This window comes from Bombina bombina, chromosome 2 (genome assembly GCF_027579735.1).
Source record: "Bombina bombina isolate aBomBom1 chromosome 2, aBomBom1.pri, whole genome shotgun sequence".
Classification (NCBI taxonomy): Eukaryota; Metazoa; Chordata; class Amphibia; order Anura; family Bombinatoridae; genus Bombina; species Bombina bombina.
Genome location: NC_069500.1, coordinates 347,125,784 through 347,145,947, shown reverse-complemented (window position 1 = coordinate 347,145,947; position 20,164 = coordinate 347,125,784). Strand labels below are relative to the sequence as shown.

General features: G+C 39.3%; 1 protein-coding gene across 2 annotated transcripts in view; it reads right to left on the bottom strand.

Moving 5' to 3' along the window:
• The window catches only part of ACAD10 (acyl-CoA dehydrogenase family member 10), a 392,348-nt gene that overhangs the window by 54,816 nt on the left and 317,368 nt on the right, over positions 1 to 20,164 (bottom strand). For both annotated transcript variants that reach the window (XM_053701717.1, XM_053701716.1), the window contains exon 20: positions 1,796 to 1,873. In XM_053701717.1, coding sequence (XP_053557692.1) covers positions 1,796 to 1,873 — 78 coding nt within the window. The remainder of the gene's footprint in view (positions 1 to 1,795; positions 1,874 to 20,164) is intronic.

Below are 20,164 nucleotides of genomic sequence, written 5' to 3'. Positions count from 1 at the left end.
CCTTGCTCATCTCTCGCCCCCCCCCTCCCTTTTCCCTTTTTTTTTCCCCCTTTTTTTTTTTTTTTTCCTTTGGTGATGGTTACATGCTGTGTTTTTGGTGTTAATATGCCTAGCGCTGTTTGGTTGTTTAGGCCCTCCTTCCCCTAGTTGATAAGGCATGTTAGGTTGGTTGATTTCTATATGAATAATTGACTTAAGACGGGAAGGGAAGGAAAGGGTGAAATTCAACCATTGTCCAGGCTGTTACTTAAAAAATAAGATATAGTATGACAAAATAATGTAAATCACGGTATATGTTGCATCTGAAAGTTTAATTTACATTAATATTCTGTGAAAAAGAATAAGCACTATGTCACTATGTTTTACCTCTTACGACATGAATATCTTGAAGCTAGGGGAAAAAAATATAGAAAAAATGAGGCTGAGACTAATTTTTTTTTTTTTTTTGTGATGCAACAGAAATAATATGTTTTTCATGATATGTATATTGTGAATATTTTTCTTTTGTATTTATGCATTTTTTTTTATTTATCACATCTATATTGTATTGTGATCTTAACCTCAATAAAAAAAATAATAAAAAAAAAATTGCATGCTCTATCTGAATCACGAAAGAAAAAATATGGGTTCAGTGTCCCTTTAATGTTTTCATACAGACTATCATATTTTGGGATATGTTTATATTCAAATGTACTATATCATCCTACAATAATCCTCACAGAATATCATCTGTTATATTATTTATGTGATATCACACCATCTGTACATTTTATTACTTGATATGTTTGAAAAATGTAATATATCAAAAGTTTGCACTCCTTTATCACCTCAATAAAAAAGTATAAAAAAAAAAAAAGGAAAGTCAAAACAGCATATGCTATCCCTGACACTGCTCTGTAAATTATGTAACATAATAAGCAGCTGCACTTCATGCAGACATAAAAGACGCCTGAATCATATTATATAAGTATAAAAAGTGCAAGCATTGAAAATAAAATACCAAGCACCCAAGCGGAACATCCGGCAATTCAGATAAAGTTGTATAACGTGAAAGTGCCTTGAAATGGGAGGGACTTAGCTGAAACTAAAGCTTAAAGTGCCATAAAACATGTTGATATCTGTAAATATCCTAAAATTCTAATTTAAAAAATCCTAATTAAGTTAATATAGTTTGCATAACAAATTGTTTAAAAATTGCTGGCAAGTAATTTTCAAAAATGAGCAAAATTACTTACATAGCCATGCTGTCTGGAGTAGTCTGATCCACCCCCCTTATCAGTGTTTAGTATCAGAAACACAGGCATTGTATTTAAACTGAGTTCACAGCTGCTTGTTTGCTTCTAGGCATGATCCAGCAGATAATGAATGTTAAAGTCTGCAGTCTACCAAATCAAAGGTGGCTATAGATACAGCCATAGAAGGAATCGTGTGGGGGGAGTTAGAGTTGTACAATTCGGAAACTTAAAAGAAAGGGTTAATGGCGAGGTACTGCTGTATAAATGTGCAGGTAAAGTAATTTAAGTACATATTATTATAATTTGTCGCTATCCCAACTTGTTTTATGTCCCTTTAAGAGTACATTACCTTGGTAAGGAAGGGGACTGTCCATTCTATCTACTAGACAGAAACACAAGGAAAAACTGTATGGGCAAGGGGGTGGAACTTACTTCCAATCTAAAGACTGTGTTTAAGGTTCATATTTATTTCTAAGAGCTACTAATGCAAGCCAAGATAAATAGACATATAAGCTAAAAGAACAACAACAAAAAAAACAATAAGTTATTAATTTTTTTACCTGAATTGCTCGATCGACCACACGTTGAGCCATTGTAGGGGCGACCATCTTAATTAAGGCAATTTCTAAAGCGGCTTCCTGTCCACATATAAAAAAAGTAATATAGCAGTCATATAACTAATATTTTTGTGAGAGACTGGCACATATAGTTCTTAAGTTATAATATGGTCAAGGGGAGATTTTTTTGGGGGTCAATTTGTCAGCTATTTTTCCAAAGGTTTAAATATTGGCCCTTTCAGCTTAATTTCACAGAAAACAAGCAAAGTTATCTTATATTCAAACCTTTGTTCAAGCTTTGCCAGTATTCGACCTGTGATAAGGCCCTGTTACTCCACCATAGAAGCTCATTTTAGTCCTTTCAGTTTTGCACAGTTTAAATGTTAATCTTCTACCTTACAAAGTTGTCTTTCTGTTAGCGATTTCTTTGGCTAGGAGAGTTTCAGAGTTGTCAGTTTTGTTGTGTGAATCTCCTTTTAATATATATATATATATATATATATATATATATATATATATATATATATATATATATATATATATATATATATATATATATATATATATATATATATATAAATGTCCAAACTAAATTGTTATCCTCCAATGGTCATCCGCCTGGGTGCATAAATGTTGTAAATATTCCTCAAAGCAAATGCACTCTCAGGTCTTTTAGTAAAGAAAAATCACAAATTTATTGGAACGTTTTCATATGGTGATGCTGATGAATGGGAGGTTCTCCCCGAAAAAGCTCCAATAAATTTGTGATTTTTCTTTACTAATATATATATATATATATATAGTGTTAAAATGTGCCTAGGTGCTGGTTGGTGTATAGTCTACTGATAAAAAAACTGAATGACATGCAAGGGAATGCTTAAAGGGATCCTGAACCCAATTTTTTTCTTTTGTGATTCAGATAGAGCTTGTAATTTTAAGCAACTTTCTAATTTACTCCTTTTATAATTTTTTCTTTGTTCTCTTGCTATCATTATTTGAAAAAGAAACTCCAGAACCCTAGGCAGCACTTGTTTATTGGTGGATAAATTTATCCACCAATCAGCAAGAACAACCCAGGTTGTTCGCCAAAAATGGGCCGGCATCTAACCTTACATTCTTGCATTTCAAATAAAGATACCAAGAGAATGAAGAACATTTGCTAATAGGAATAAATTAGAAAGTTGCTTAAAATTGCATGCTCTATCTGAATCACAAAAGATAAAATTTGGATTCAGTGTCCCTTTAATGCATGTGTACCAATCAGCACATGTGCACTAAAAGATATAGAGGAGCCCCAGCATTATACTGATATTATGTCCATGTAAGCCCACAATTCTTCCATCATACTGTAGTTCAAAAAGACGAAAAGAGGAAGCAACCGAGATATGACAGCTGAAAATATACAGAAGTAAAAACTGTAGTTGGGCACTTGTTGGAATTTCAAATAAGTAGTGGAGTTATTTTCCTTCCCTCACATCATGTGACAGCTATCCGTCAATCACAAAATGCATATACGTATATTCAGTGAATTTTTGCATATGCTCAGTAGCTGGTGCCTCAGAAAGTGTGCATATAAAATTTTTGTGCACATTTAGATCATAGAAGTGAATTGAAAAGTTATTTAAAATTGTGTGCTCTATCTGAATCATGAAAGTTTGAATCTTGACTTTATTGTTCCTTTAATGTTTTACCAGCACTTTTAAATCCTTGTTTTTTTTGTATACCATAGTTTAGCCCATGTGGTATTAATTTATCAGGTTAACTGGGGATTTAATTAAAAAAAAACAGGAAATTTATGCTTACCTGATAAATGTATTTCTTTTACAATATGACGAGTCCACGGATTTAATCCTTACTTGTGGGATATCGCCTCCTGGTCAGCAGGAAGTGGCAAAGAGCTCCACAGCAGAGCTGCATATGTAGCCCCTCCCTTCCCTCCCCCTCCAGTCATTCGACCGAAGTTAGGAAGAGAAAGGAAAGGCCAAGGAGCAGAGGTGACTGAAGTTAAACAAAATTAAAAAACAGTCTTTAGAAAAATAACAGGGTGGGCCGTGGACTCATCATATCGTAAAAGAAATAAATTTATCAGGTAAGCATAAATTTCCTTTTCTTTTACAAGATATGACGAGTCCACGGATTTCATCCTTACTTGTGGGATACAATATCAAAGCTACAGGACACGGATGTAAGGGAGGGACAAGACAGGGACCTACACGGAAGGCACCACTGCTTGAAGAACCTTTCTCCCAAAAACAGCCTCAGAAGAAGCAAATGTATCAAATTTGGAAAAAGTATGAAGAGACGACCAAGTTGCAGCCTTGCAAATCTGTTCAACAGAAGCATCATTTTTAAATGCCCATGAGGAAGCCACAGCCCTAGTAGAATGAGCCATAATTCTTTCAGGAGGCTGCTGTCCAGCAGTCTCGTATGCCAAACGGATGATACTCTTCAGCCAAAAAGAAAGGGAGGTAGCCATAGCTTTCTGACCCCTATGTTTCCCAGCAAAAACCACAAACAAAGAAGATGTTTGGCGAAAATCCTTAGTCGCCTGCAAATAAAATTTCAAGGCACGAACTACATCCAAGTTATGTAGCAGACGCTCCTTCTTAGAAGAAGGGTTAGGACATAATGAAGGAACAACAATTTCCTGATTAATATTTTTGTTAGAAACAACCTTAGGAAGAAAACCAAGTTTGGTACGTAACACCACTTTATCAGCATGGGAAATAAGATAAGGTGGATCACATTGTAAAGCCGAAAGCTCAGAAACTCTGCGAGCAGAAGAAATAGCAACCAAAAATAAAACTTTCCAAGATAATAACTTAATATCTAAGGAATGCATGGGTTCAAACGGAACCCCTTGAAGAACTTTTTTTTTTTTTTTTTTTTTTTTTTTTAATTTTTCAAAGAAGCTTTATTGTGGTTTTTACAGGTTTACAATATTCGAAACAGGATCTAGATTCCCAACAAGCTTTACAGTATATACAAGAGTTAAACAATGTGATACGGTCCTAACTATACAATAAGAAGTCTATCTCTTTATTTTTATGGTTCAATACCAATGTCTTAGAGTTTTTGGCCTCAAATACAAAACAGGAAAAGAGAGCGTCATACCTGGAGTACCTTCCACTTTTATATTTATGGTGTATATAGTGCATATGGGGAGACCTGCATCGTTACCATTGCATCATGCTCAGTTGGTAAGTACTTAAAGTGATATGTGCAATGAATGAGATCTACAAGAGTAAGAGAAGAAATAGAGAAGAGAAGAAGGAAAGGAAGGGAGAGAGAGAGAGAAAAAAAAAAAAAAAAACCCGGGGGGGAGAGGGGGAGATAAGGGAGAAAGGGAGCGGCAGAGGTTCTTGGGGGGGCGCCATCTAAATAGTACCCTTCCATGTTGCCATTATCAGCTCGTGTATATCGAGTTTATTTATTTTGAGGAAGTGGTATCTTTCTAGAGAAATTAGTTCCAAGACCTCCCTATTCCACTCATCTATTGTGGGGGTTATTTGAGATTTCCATCTTTTGGGTATGAGTTTCTTAGCCCCCGTGATCATTATTAGTAGAAGGGCCATTTTGGCCGGTTCCTTGATTTTGGGAAGAGAACAAAACAGTATGCTTTCAGGTGAGTTTGGTATGTGAATGTGTAGCTTATTTGAAATAGTGTTAAAAATAGTATCCCAGTAGTTTCCTAGCTTGGGACAAGACCACCATATGTGCGATAAGGATCCCTCGCCTCCACAGCCCCTCCAGCAGGAGCTACTTAAGGAGGGGAAGATTTTATGGAGCCTAGCTGGTGTAAGGTACCAGCGGCTCAGGAGTTTAAAATTTGTCTCTTGTATGTTAGCGGAGATTGATGATCGTTTTGTGCGCTCAAAGGCCTTAGTCCAGGCCTCTGCATCTAGTTCATGGGATAATTCTTTATTCCATGCTAATGTGTAAGAGGGAAGCGGTGCTTCCTTGTCATTGGTTACAAGTTTATATAATATGGAAATAAGATGTCTGGGTGGTCTTTGGAGTACGCATAGTCCCTCAAAAATTGTAGGATCTCTCCCTAGGTCTTTCCTAGATTTGTGGTGTGATATATAGTGGAGTAGTCTATTATAATTGAGCCATGAGGTGAATATTTCTGTGTGAGTCTCCGCTATTTGGGCATGAGTTTTGAGGTGGTTATTCTCCCTAAGGTAGTACATTGACCCTGTTCTGAGACTGTATGGTTGTTTGATTTGATAACCCTGTTTCCAGTACGGAAGTTCGGGGTTTTCAATAATTGGCGTGAGAGGAGAGTTTCTAGATGAGATGTGAGTACTAGTTGCTATTGTTTTATCCCATTCTGAAAGTGTTTCTGTAGTTATTAGGAATTTAGATATATTTTTTGGTCTGTGTATCATTGGGGTCCAAGCTAAAGTGCCTACATTGTTTAATTTAAATATCTGTCTATCAAGATGTATCCAAGCCTTATCTGTATTATTATGTGACCACTCAACCACTCTTTGTAAGAGTATCGCTCTCCTATATGTCATTAGGTTGGGTAATCCTAGCCCCCCTCGTTCCCTAGGTAGATACATTGTCTTCTTTGGGATTCTTGGTTTAATGTTTGCCCAAATGTATCGTTCTATAATTGATTGTAGTTGTTTTAAATATCCTTCCTGTAGTGGAATTGGTAAAGCTTGTAGAAAATAAAGAATTCTGGGGAGGATATTCATCTTAAATATTCCTATCCTCCCTAACCAGGAGATAGGTTTATTTTTCCAGCTCGATAAATCTCTAACAATTTCCTCTTTTAGGGGTATATAGTTGTGTTTAAATAAGTCTTCTATACGTGGTGTAAGATGTATCCCTAGATATTTAAGTTTGAGTTTTGCTATAGGAATCGCATATCTTTCTTGGAGGGTAACTATATGTTGCGGAGGGGTATTTATATTCATAAGTTCGGATTTGTTTAGATTGAGAAGGAAATTTGAAACCTTACCATAGGAGTCTAGTTCTTTTAAGAGTTCTGGGATGGATGTTTCTGCCTTGGTTAAAGTAAAAAGTACGTCGTCTGCGTATAGAGCTTGTTTAGTCTCTAAGTCCCCTACCCTTATGCCTGTGATTTTGTCATTGAGCCTAATTTTTTGAGCCAATACCTCAATTGAGATAGCAAAGAGCAAGGGCGACAGAGGGCATCCCTGCCTCGTCCCGTTGCTAATGTAAAAAGTGTCAGAGAGTGTCCCGTTCACTCGAACCCTCGCATTCGGAGCCGAGTAAAGGGCCATGGACATATTTAAGAAGGTAGATGGAATATCCATCTCTTCCATCGCCTTTCGCAGGAAGGGCCAGCCTACCCTGTCGAAGGCCTTTTCTGCGTCTGTTGCAAATAATACTATTGGGGTATTGGAAACCTTCGCGTAATTAATAAGTTGGATTACTTTAGTGATATTATCTCTCGCCTCTCTTCCGGGGATAAATCCTACTTGGTCCCTATCGATCAAATTCGGGAGAATTTTGTTCAATCTGTTAGCTAATATTTTGGCCAAAATTTTCATATCTACGTTAATCAAGGATATGGGTCTGAAGTTGCCGGGAGAGGTAGCCTGTTTGCCTGGCTTGGCCAAAACTGTTATATGGGCCTCTAATAGCATTCTAGATAATGTGGGTTCGTCTCTAAGTTTGTTAAACATTTGTAACATGTGACCCGCTAGTACCCCACAACATTCTTTATAGTATGTGGAAGTAAGACCGTCCGGTCCAGGGCTTTTCCCAGAGGGGATATCTTTTATGGCCTGCTGTAGCTCTTCTAATGAGATTTCTGACCCTAGAGAGGCGGCAGACTGTTCATCAACTTTTGGTAGTTGTAGATTCTGAAAATAATGACTTAGGTCCTCTTCTAAAGAGGGTTTCTCTTGAGAGGTATCAGCTCCCAGATTGTAGAGTTTGTTGTAATATGCCCGGAATGTTTCCGCTATCGTGACACTATCCTTAGCTATCTTTCCTTCTGTGGATCCCAATGAGTGTATGTAAGTAGTCAGTTGCTTCCTTTTCAAGTTTCTCGCTAAAATTTTCCCTGGTTTATTACCACCTTCATAGTAATATTGTTTGAGAAATAGAGCCTTTCTTTGGTAAATCTCATTCAAATGTTGTTTAAGCTGGAGTCTAGCGTCTAGGAGGTCTTTAAGAACTTGATCATTGTTGGGGTTTTGTTTGTGGGTAACTTCTAGCGTAGTTATTGTTTGTAATAGCTTAGAGTGTTTTTCTCTAGCTACTCGGTTAAGTTTGGACTTTTGTTTAATTAGTAAGCCTCTAGTCACCGTTTTGTGTGCTTCCCATTCTAGCTGTCTAGAAGAGGATGAAAGAGAGTTTAGGGTGAAATATTCCGAGATTTCTTTTTGTAATGATTCAAGAAAAATCGGATCTTTCAACAGCGAGTCGTCTAGCCTCCAGATTTTGGGAGAGATTGGAATGTCAGGCCAAAGTATTCTGCACGTTACCGGGGCATGATCAGACCAGGTGATAGGGCCAATATTGCAGTCACCCGTGATGGAAAGACCTAGGGGGTCCGTGTATATATGATCGATTCTAGTATAGCTATTGTGTGGGTTTGAATAAAAGGTATAATCCTTTTCTAGGGGATGCAAAGTTCTCCATATGTCATGGAGTGTGAGGCTCTGCAAAATATGTTTGATTATTTTGGTTTTTTAGTAGTAACCTTGGAGGATCCTTTTGAGGAGTCCATGTGAGGCTCAAAGGAAAGATTAAAGTCTCCTGCTAAGAAGACGACACCCTGGGAGTGATCTAGAATGAGGTTGGCAACTTTTCTGAAAAAACCAATTTGGGTCTGATTAGGGGCGTAGATGTTGATTAGGGTTATTAGGTGGCCATATAAGGAGCCCTTGATCAGTATGTGTCTACCTGCTGGATCTTTTTCTACTTGAAGTATTTGAATTGGTAGTGATCTATGAAATAGGATTCCCACTCCCGCTTTTTTATTTGGCCCAGATGCAAAGTGTGCAACTGGGTATTGTTTATTGTACCATTTAGGTTCTTTACCCTTTTGGAAGTGGGTTTCCTGCAACATTAGGATATGACTATTAAGCTTGTTGAGGTCCCTGAAAGCGATAGATCGCTTCCCTGGGTTGTTTAACCCTTTAGTGTTAATAGTGGATATTTGTAAGGAGTGGTCCTGAAATTTGCTGACTTTAGGAGTCATTTTGGATCTGACGCTCAAGCTCGGGGGGAAGGGAAGGGATGGGAAGAGAAAAAAAAAAAAAAAAAAAAAAAAAAAAAAAAAGGGGGGGGGATGGGGATAGATCAGAGAATGAGAAGAGGTTAGGAGAAGATTTAGAAGAAAGATACGAGTTTAAGGAAAAGAGAGAACCAAGGTTATATACTACTTAAGCTTTAGATGAATTAACAAATTTGGAAATGTCTCTATTAAACCTTGGTGAAAGGAGAAGGGAAAGTGACAACCTTGCTGTATGCAAAGTCAATATAGGGGTAGTACTTCCAAGCACAGTAAATAATAACCATAAAGAAATCACTCTCCAAGAAAGGAAGCGTCAATTGACTCTTGGCCGGCAGCGGAGGGGGACAAACGAACACAATACCAAGATAATAGGAGGCCAAACAAAAGATGAAAATGAAAAACAATCACACCTTGAAACTGTAACATTTAACTTACTTAACGGATACTTGCAATATCACAATAGATCTCTGAAAATGGGGCACGGCTGAGTTAAATGTAGCCAATATTGTCGTTAGGGGTAGAAAAATGAAAATGAGTGAAGGAGGGAGAGGGAGGAAGAGGAGGGGAGTCATGGTATAAGGACATGAGGGGAAGAGAAGAGGAGATAGTAGGTGAGGGGTAAGGGAGGAGAGGTAGTGGGGAGGAAGAAAGGGAGGGGAGAAGAAGTATATTAGAGAAGTGGATAAGGTAGGGTTGCTAAAGAGATAAAGAGTTCACATGCCATACATTTCTGAAATCTGTTATCACATATCATTTTTAGAATTTGCAGTAAGACATTTATAAACATTAAACAACCAAGAAAAGAAAAAATCAAACAGCGATTTTAACAAGTGACCTAGAGCCTGAGGCCTGAAGGATTTTGACCTAGTATCAGCTATAGCATGGCGTACCTCCAGTCGGTGGGCTTAGCATTTATATTTTAAGGCTAAGCGGTCGTGATTATTCAGAGAAGAGAAGAGGGGGATGAGGAGGGATCAGAGGGGGGAGGGGGTATGTGGGGGGGGGGGGGAGATGAGTTGAGCGGGGTGAAGACTAGTATGGGTAGAGTGAGTGAGGGGGTAAAAGAGAGTAAAAGAATAGGAGAGAAGATAGAGAAGAAGGAAAGGATTATGAGGGGGGCTGTGGGATAGAGGAGGGTAATATCAGAATCATGAGAAAGGGTGAGAGAGATGGAAAGGGGAAAGAAGAGAGGGAGACAAGGGAGGATTAGGGATGCTATGGGGAAGGGATAACATTAGAAGATCCCGAGACAGATAACATAGAGAACTTTTAACATAGGCATTTCGTTTCTATGACCTGAAATATTTAGACCTTATTCTCATTATGACTTATAACATCTCAATACAATATGCTTATCTAGTATTTTAGCATCTTGATATAGTGTGTGATTAGAAGGGGGAAGAAGGGTATAGGGAAGGAAGGGGGAGAGGGAGGAGATGAGTGAAGGAGTATGAGTGAAGGATAAGGGAGGTGACAGGTTGGAGAAGGGTAATTAGAAGGTAGGAGGAGAGTGGGGAGAGAATGCATAGGAGACGGGGGGAAAGAGGGAAGGAGGGGGGGTATCATAAAGGTGTATGTATCGCCTGTCAAACAATACTCCTAGCTATTATCCCAATAAATTCTAAACATTAGTGTCTAAAACATTTTAGAGAGGTTGGATATTGCAAAGTTCTAGAGGGCTGATAAATCCAGACAACCCTTTCTTCTTGGGGTAGACAAGAGGACTCAGTGTGTCCCATTGGGTACAAGTGATGATAGGAGTGGAGAATAGTGGTGTATGTCCATTGTTAATGGGTTGGACTTAGAAAAAAGAGGATCACCATTATATATAGTGGCAGTATAGAGGGTAGTTCAATAAAATTACAGTCTCCTAAAATGAAGAATCATAATTACAAGTAATAATACACAGTCTGCAATTTTATCTACTCATCTGAAGATGGTTCAGCCGTAGGTGTAGAGGGTCCCGCTGTGTCTTCCCTCCTTAGGTGGGGGGGTATGTGCTCCCTGTTATCCAAAATATTCAGATCTCTATAGAACAGTTTTGGATCGGTTCCTGGTCTGTAGATAAGTGGTTTGTTATTGTGAATCACAATAATGGATACTGGGAACCCCCAGCGGTAAGGGATCTTGTGTCTCCTAAGATGTGTAGTGATGTGCGAAAGTTCCCGTCTTTTCTGGAGGGTAACTGGGGATAGGTCAGAAAAGATTTGAATTTCCTCCCCTGCGTGCGATATAGGTTGTTTGGATCTGGCGTTTTTAAGGATGTCCTCCTTGTCCTTGAAACTTAGAAATTTAACTATAATGTCTCTAGGAGGGGCCTTTAAGGGTGGTTTAGGCCTCAGAGCCCTGTGAGCCCTTTCTATTGGTATCTCCTGAGCAAAGGGATCCCCTTTTATTATCTTGAAAAGAGCTTGCAAATAGCCTTCGATTGCAGGGGGATGTACTGATTCAGAGACCCCCCTAAACCTAAGGTTGTTGCGCCTACATCTATTGTCCAAGTCTTCCATTTTGTCTGTCAAGTAAAAGATTTGTTCTGACTGGCTCTTTAAATCCTCTTCTTGTTGCTTAGCCTTTTCTGTAATGGTGTCTTGGTGCTCTTCCAGCTTCAGTACTCTATTGTCTAGAGCGCCCAGGTCCTTTCTTAAATCCCCAAATAAAGATCTCATTTCCATCAGAACTCCCTGAATATCTTCTTTAGAAGATAACTGCTGTATGTCATTTTTTGTAAGATACGGTGTCTGTGGGGTTTCTATCTGTAGCACCTGAGCTGTGGTAGTGGTTTGTTTGTTGGCCATATTCTCGTCAGGGGAATCAGTTTTGGAGTCGACAGGTTTTAAAAATTGGCTTAAGGGGTTAGAGGGCCCAGAGTGTCCTGCTTTGTTTTGTTTTTTGCAAGGCATCCCACAAGGCTCAAACCTGTATAGGGGATGTCGCTGTAGAGGATCTGGGACTCCCAACTGTTTATCTTCTTCTTGTTATGTCTTATTATTATATATTTTTTTTTTTTTTAATAGAGTTTGCTTAATCTCGTATTTCTGGTAAGAGGGGATGGTGTGATGTGGTGTGGGGCGATCAAGTTGTGATCGCGGCTTCCCACGTGGTTATTAGGCCTCAAGCACTATTGTCCTCTTAGATCAGGCACCTAGGCCTTAGGTACTATGATGTTAGGGTGCTTAGGTGTATTGTGTCCCGGCTTATGCAGTTAGGTTTTGTATAGTACCTCCGGTTAGGCTCTGTGCTTAGTTAATGGCCCGTGACCCCCTCCGGTGTGAACCGCTCTTGAAGTCTCACCTCTCTGATGCGTGATCGCTGTGGGTCACAGTGGATCCCCTGAGTTGTTGTCGGCCCGCGATCGGGTCCCTTCTGGCGTCTCTGTCTATCGCTCGGTTCGAGCGTGGATGCAGGCGGTGTGTGTTACAGAAGTTTAAGGCCTTTATTTTGGGGCGGCGTGATCTTCTTTACCGCGTCGTTCAGATGTGTGAAGTCCTTACTCGTCCGTGTTGCTCCAAACTTTTAACTTGTGTCGGTCATCCCCCTTAACCTCTGTCCATGTTAGTTGCAGGTTTTAGGGAGAGTTGTGATGCCAAAAAAGTGGTTTTTACTGGCTTGGGAGATGGGAGCCCTTTCAGTGTTCGACCATCTCCCTGCGTGGTCAGGCTCCGCCCTCCCCTTGAAGAACTTTAAGATCTAAATTCAAACTCCAAGGAGGAGCAATTGGTCTAAATACAGGCCTGATTCTAGTCAGAGCCTGACAAAAAGATTAAACATCTGGAACATCTGCCAGACGTTTATGTAGCAAAATGGACAAAGCAGAAATCTGTTCCTTTAAGGAACTTGCTGATAACCCTTTCTCCAATCCTTCTTGGAGAAAAGATAAAATCCTGGGAATCCTAACTCTACTCCATGAGTAGCCCTTGGATTCGCACCAATAAAGATATTTACGCCATATCTTATGGTAAATCTTTCTAGTAACAGGCTTACGTGCCTGGATCAAGGTATCAATGCCCTGAATCAGAGAACCCCCGCTTAGATAAGATCAAGCGTTCAATCTCCAAGCAGTCAGCTGCAGAGAAATTAGATTCGGATGATGGAAGGGTCCCTGAATGAGAAGGTCCAGCCTCAATGGAAGCTTCCACGGCGGCAGAGATGACATGTCCACCAGATTGGCATACCAAGTCCTGCGAGGCCACGCAGGAGCGATGAGAATCATCGAAGCCCTCTCCTGTTTGATCCGAGCAATCACCCGGGGAAGGAGAGCAAACGGCAGAAACACATAAGCTAGGTTGAACGACAAGGCATCTATCAGTTCGGCCTGAGGATCCCTTGACCTGGATCCGAATCTCGGGAGTTTGGCATTCTGACGAGATGCCATAAGATCCAACTCTGGTCTGCCCCATTTGAGAATCAGAGTGGCAAAGACCTCCGGATGGAGTTCCCATTCCTCCGGATGAAACGTATGTCTGCTCAAAAAAAGTCCACTTCCCAGTTGTCCACTCCTGGGATGTAGATTGCCGACAGATAACAAGAGTGAGCCTCCACCCACTGAATTATTTTGGATACTTCTGTCATCGCTAAGGAACTCCTTGTTCCTCCCTGATGATTGATGTAAGCCACAGTCGTGATGTTGTACGACTGAAACCGGATGAATTTGACCGATGCCAACTGAGGCCAAGCCTGGAGAGCATTGAATATTGCCCTCAACTCCAGAATATTGATCAGAAGTAGAGACTCCGACCGAGTCCACACACCCTGAGCCTTCAGGGAATTCCAGACTGCACCCCATCCTAGTAGACTGGCGTCCGTTGTCACTATCACCCATGAGGGTCTGCGGAAGCACGTCCCCTGGGACAGATGATCCCGCGACAACCACCAAAGAAGAGAGTCTCTTGTCTCCTGATCAAGATCTATCTGAGGAGACAAATTTGCATGATCTCCATTCCACTGTCTGAGCATGCTCAGTTGTAGAGGTCTGAGATGAAAATGCGCAAACGGAATGATGTCCATAGCCGCCACCAACAATACAATTACATCCATGCACTGAGCCACTGATGGCCGAGGAGTGGACTGCAGGGTTCGGCATGTCTCCAGAATCTTTAACATTCTGACTTCTGTCAAAAAGATGGATACGGAATCTATTAGAGTTCCCAGGAAAGGAACTTTTGTCTGTGGAATTAGTGAACTCTTTTCTAGATTCACCTTCCACCCATGAGTCCTTAGAAAGGACAGAACCATGTCGGTATGGGACTTTGTCAGTTGAAAAGTGGACGCCTGGATTAGAATATTGTCTAGATAAGGCGCCACTGTGATGCCCCGCGGTCTGAGAACCGCTAGCAAGGACCCTAGAACTTTCGTGAAGATTCTGGGTGCCGTGGCCAGCCCAAAGGGAAGAGCCACGAACTGAAAATGTTTGTCCAGGAAGGCAAACCTTAGAAACTGGTGATGATCTCTGTGGATAGGAATGTGAAGATATGCATCCTTTAAATCCACAGTAGTCATATATTGACCCTGAGAAACTTTAGACTCTTGAGATCTAAAATGGGTCTGAACGTTCCCTCTTTTTTGGGAACCACGAAAAGATTTGAGTAAAACCCCTGTCCCTGTTCCTGTACTGGAACAAATTACTCCCATAGTAGAGAGGTCTTTTACACAACGTAATAATGCCTCTCTTTTTATCTGGTCTACAGACAATCGTGAAAGAAAAAACCTTCCCCTCGGAAGGGAATTTTTGAACTCCAGTTGGTACCCCTGGGACACGATTTCTAGCGTCCAGCAATCCTGAACATCTCTTATCTAAGCCTGGACAAAGAGAGAAAGTCTGCCCCCTACTAGGTCCGGTTCCGGAGCAGGGGCCGTCCCTTCATGCTGTCTTGGGAGCAGCAGCAGGCTTCTTGGGTTGTTTATTCTTGTTCCAAGCCTGATTGGGTCTCCAGACGGACTTGGACTGTGTGAAGTTCCCTTCCTGTTTAGTGGAAGAGGAAGAAGGGACACCCTTGAAATTTCGAAAGGAATGGAAATTACTCTGTCTCCTTTGTTTGGATGTCTTGTCCTGAGGGAGGAGATGACCCTTACCTCCCGTAATGTCGGAGATAATCTCTTTCAATTCAGGACCAAATAAAGTCTTTCCTTTGAAAGGGATAGCTAATAGCTTAGATTTAGAGGAAACATCCGCAGACCAAGATTTCAACCATAAGGCTCTGCGTGTTACAATGGCTAACCCTGCATTCTTAGCCGCCAACTTGGCAATCTGAAAATCGGCGACCGTAACAAAGGAATTGGCTAGCTTAAGGGCCTTAATTCTATCCAATATTTCCTCCAAAGGAGTCTCAGTTTTAAGAGACTCTTCTAGGGAATCAAACCAAAAGGCAGCCGCAGTTGTAACTGGTACAATGCAGGCCGTTGGTTGCAATAGAAACCCTTGATGAACAAACAGCTTCTTTAGAAGACCCTCCAGCTTTGTATCCATAGGGTCTTTGAAAGCACAACTGTCCTCAATAGGAATAGTCGTACGCTTAGATAGAGTTGAAATAGCTCCCTCCACCTTAGGAATCGTTTGCCAAACATCCTTAACGGTGTCAGGTAAAGGATACATTTTCTTAAATATAGGGGAAGGAGAAAAAGGTATACCTGGTTTTTCCCATTCCTTGTTAATAATTTCCGAAATTCTTTTAGGAATCGGAAAAACATCCGTGTAAGTAGGAACCTCCAAATATCTGTCCATCTTACACAATTTTTCTGGAGGGACGACAATAGAGTCACAGTCGTCCAGAGTTAGCAAAACCTCCCGCAATAACAGGCAAAGGTGTTCAAGCTTAAATCTGAAGGACATCACGTCCGAATCTGCCTTGGGTAATGCACTTAGATGCAAGAAAGGAAAATTCGATCCGCTTCCAGGTAATATAAAAACCAACTTTTATTGAAGACAAACTTTAAAACAAAAGAGGGAAGCACCTTTACAGATTGCAAGTTGTAGCAGGCAAAGCACTTGGCTTACGCTTTTCGGCTTAGTGAGCCATAATAATAGCCTGATGTGCTATGCCTTGTGTTACAATTTAAAGGCAAAAAGGTCATTATGCTAATGGACAACAATTAAAAACCCAAATGATTATGTAATCCTCAGAAGGGATCCCACCATTGAATTTGGAAGAGAACTGAGTCAACTTTTGGATGATGGTGTGGACCAGGGCTTCATAGATAAACAGACTTGTGAATATTTAGATGTAGAACATCCTATGATGCCCTGGTTCCACCATCTTCCAAAGGTGCATACATCTCTTGATCAGGTTAGAGGAAGGCCCATTGTGAGTGGAATAGGCTCACTTCTGCAGCACCTCTCACAGTGGGTAGATTCCATTCTACAACCATTGGTATTAACATTACCGGCATATTTGAGAGATACTACACATGTGATAAACATATTGAAGGACATCAAATGGGAGGAATCGAGCGCATGGCTCACAGTTGATGCTCTATTCGTCTATACCCCATGACAAGGGAATACAAGCAGTGGCTTTTTTTCTTGATATGTGCACTTCAATTGAGTTCCAGAAATACATAGTGATAACTGTATCTTTTTTGCTAACACACAATTACTTCAAATTCGAGAGGGTTTGCTATCTCCAGAAGTGTGGCACTGCCATGGGTGCTAAGTTTTCACCTTCGTATGCTAATTTATATCATGGCAAATGGGAGTGGTGCCACATTTTTGGAGATGGCAACCCCTTCAGAGACAACATAAGAATGTACCACAGATTCATAGATGATCTGCTGTTCATCTGGAGGGGTAATTGCAGTTTAATACCAGAATTTGTCAGATATTTAAATGACAATGATGTGTTTTACATTTGAATCTGATGTGACAAAGATAAACTTTTTGGATTTGACTTTGACAGGAAAAGAGGGAGAGTAGATAGAGACAGGTGTATATCGCAAACCGATCTCAGGTAACAATTTGTTACATGGAAAAAGCAGACACCCTCGGCAGATCAGATATGCTATAGCTAAAGGACAGTTCTCACGAATTAGGAGAAACTGTTGACGCTAATGAATTGAGCAAAAGGCTCAGAGAGAGGAAATATCCAGAGCGAGATATAACTAAAGCCAGAAATATGGTTAATTCTATCCCCCGAAAATCCCTTCTGTCCAAAAAACAGACATCTAACAAAGAACAATTTGAAGGGGTTTACTTTGTTACACAGTTCAGTGCCCAATACCAGTCAATTTGTAACACAGTAAAGAAACATTTTTCAATCTTAAAGGCTGATGATAATCTGGTAACATTGGTTGAAAAAGGAATAAGGTGTTCATACAAAAAGAGTACCACATTGGGCAATATATTGGCACCGACGCAATTACGCAAAACAACTACCACTGCGAGTTCATGGCTTAAACCATTAGGCATGTATAAATGTGGCAGCAGCCGCTGTAAGCCATGCGAATATGTACACGTTACACAAAACTTTACATTGTTTGTTAATGGGAAAGAGTACAAGATACAGTCTTGTGTTAATTGCAAGTCAAACTATGTGATTTATCTCATTTCATGTAATCAGTGCCACCTGCAATATGTAGGGTTGACCTCAAGGGATATGAGGAGTAGGATAAGGGAACATATTTCCACCATCAATGTGGGAAAGTCAACTACTCCCTTGGTACAACACTTTTCAATTAAACATGGTGGCAATTTGACCACATTTCAGTGGTGTATAATTGAGAAGGTGTTGTTGCCAACAAGAGGTGGTGACTTGGACCATCTTTTGGCCAAACGTGAAATCTATTGGATTTTTCAGTTGTAAACATGAGTAACCAAAGGTTTAAATTCTAAGTATGACATGATAATTTTTTGGGAGTAAACAAGCCCAGTCCAAACCTTTAATTTGATATAACTTAACTCAGGCATTTGAGTAAGTCCAGTGTTTTACATCATTGAATAATTAATGAGTTAATTAGTTTTGGGTTATTGTAACCCTAGACAGGCAAAAGTGTATGTGCAGGGTGTGAGTAGCATAATAGTTGGGGTTTAGATCTCAAGTAATAGAGTGCACATTGTATACATGTAGAATTTGAATATCTATTTTGCACGTGTCTAGTAGTTAATGAGTACAAGTGAGCAGTCAGCAGTGTAATGTAGTATGTAAGCAAAATGAATGTAGTACAAATGTAGAATGCATGTGCATGTGAAGTTACAAGCAGTATTGAATGAAATAAGTGTGTAAGTAGTATGTAAGAGGAATGGAAGCAGTATATATGTATATAGCATGCAAAATGTCAAGTTGTAATAGTATTGATTATATATGAATGATGCAAGTACACAGCATGTATGTAGTATGCAATTGGAAATTGAAGTAGTATATATGTAGAATGCATGTGACCTGTCTAATTTGAAATTTGAAATTAATATTAATTTTATATAACAATGTTGTGTGCAAACAACGTGTATGTGGCACAGATACATTAACAGTGAATTTCTAAATTAAAGGATTAAGTGCCCGTTTGTAAAATTAACTACAAATATCAAATATAGTCTGAACATTAAAATTGTTCCAATATACATTAAGGTCAGAAATAAAAGGTAAACATAAAGATTACTAGTATTTTCAGGTTAGAATATTATGTCTCAAGGTGATAAACTTGTGAAGTAAGTAATAATGTTGAAAAATTTATATTTATGAAATGTAAATAATAATCTTAATTGAGATTGTATATATGTACATATATTTTTTGAATATTCAGTATTATACTTTCAATGTTGTGTACCCATTCTTGTGGCTATTAGAGTGTTAAAACAGTTAAACAAACAGAGGACGCAGCCAGCCAGTCATCCGATGAACCGGAAGTCAATCCATAGACCAAACCGCGAAGCAAAGCGGCATGGAAAGGAGTCCCAAAAACAGAGCAACTGCATGCACGGAGGGCCGTAGCCGGAGAGCAGAGGATCAGATTGCCAAAGGTAAAAATGTAGAAAGAAAGGCAGGCTCTCAATCCAGAAACTAGTATAAAAACTGAAAATTTATTAGACAGCTTAAAAATGATGAACATCAGACATGGCAGATAAAAAAGTGCAGGAAATCTTACATGTTTCGCGCCCCCTGTGATGCAGTGAGAGTCATAGACTTAACTATTTCCTTGCCTCACAGTCATAAAAAGAAAAAAGGTTTAAAAACAGACTGCAATGTGAGTTAGATACACAGGTAGAATCACAAAAGGCAAGTAAAATAATTAAATGGATGAGAACAGACTGCGTACAAAACTGGTTCAACAGATATTAGTTACAATATAATAAAAGTTATTAGATAGAAAACAAATACACCAAACAGTGTATGAACAAGCTGCATATATTGAATATTTAAATGGTCATAAAGATGATACTATAACAGTAAATATTTGAATATTAAATATAAAAAGAGACCAAAATACATCAAACATATCAAGAAATCATTTCTGCCTATATGAGGACTCATATTTAACCCTAAAGGTGTAAATATACAGAAATATATCAATAGATAAAGAATAATATCAGGAGATAAAGAGAATAATATCAATAGATAAAGAATTTGTACTCCTAGAATCAATCAAGATATGGGTAATAGAGACAGCACAGCAACATAAGAAGAACAGTAATGAAAGGCGAACACTACTTTAGCCTAAATTTAAGTTGAAAAAAGTTAATTATCAATAAAATAATTTATATCACATTCTCTGTTCATGCCTTGGGGGGCAAGGGTCTTTAGTTTTAGAATCCAATAAAGTTCCTTCTTTTCAAGGATCTTAGCCCTATTTCCTCCTCTAGTTGGCACTACAGCCATATCTATAATTTGAACTGAAAGGCTGGCTATATGAGTTAAGTGAAAGTGATTAGCAACTGCAGAATCTTTATTATAATTTTTGACATCTCTGACGTGTTCACTATATCTGGTCCTGAGCATTCTGGTCGTTTTACCAACATATTGGCAATTACAAAGTTTACATGTTAACAGATATACTACAAATTGGGAACCACAATTTGCATAAAAACTGATGTCATAGATGTCACTAGTGGTATGGCTACAAAATTGGTGTCCTGTTTTGACATTGGGAGATGTATAGCAAATTGTATGTCCACATTTAAAAGTGCCCATTTTGTTAAGCCAAGTTCCACTATTTTTATGGGA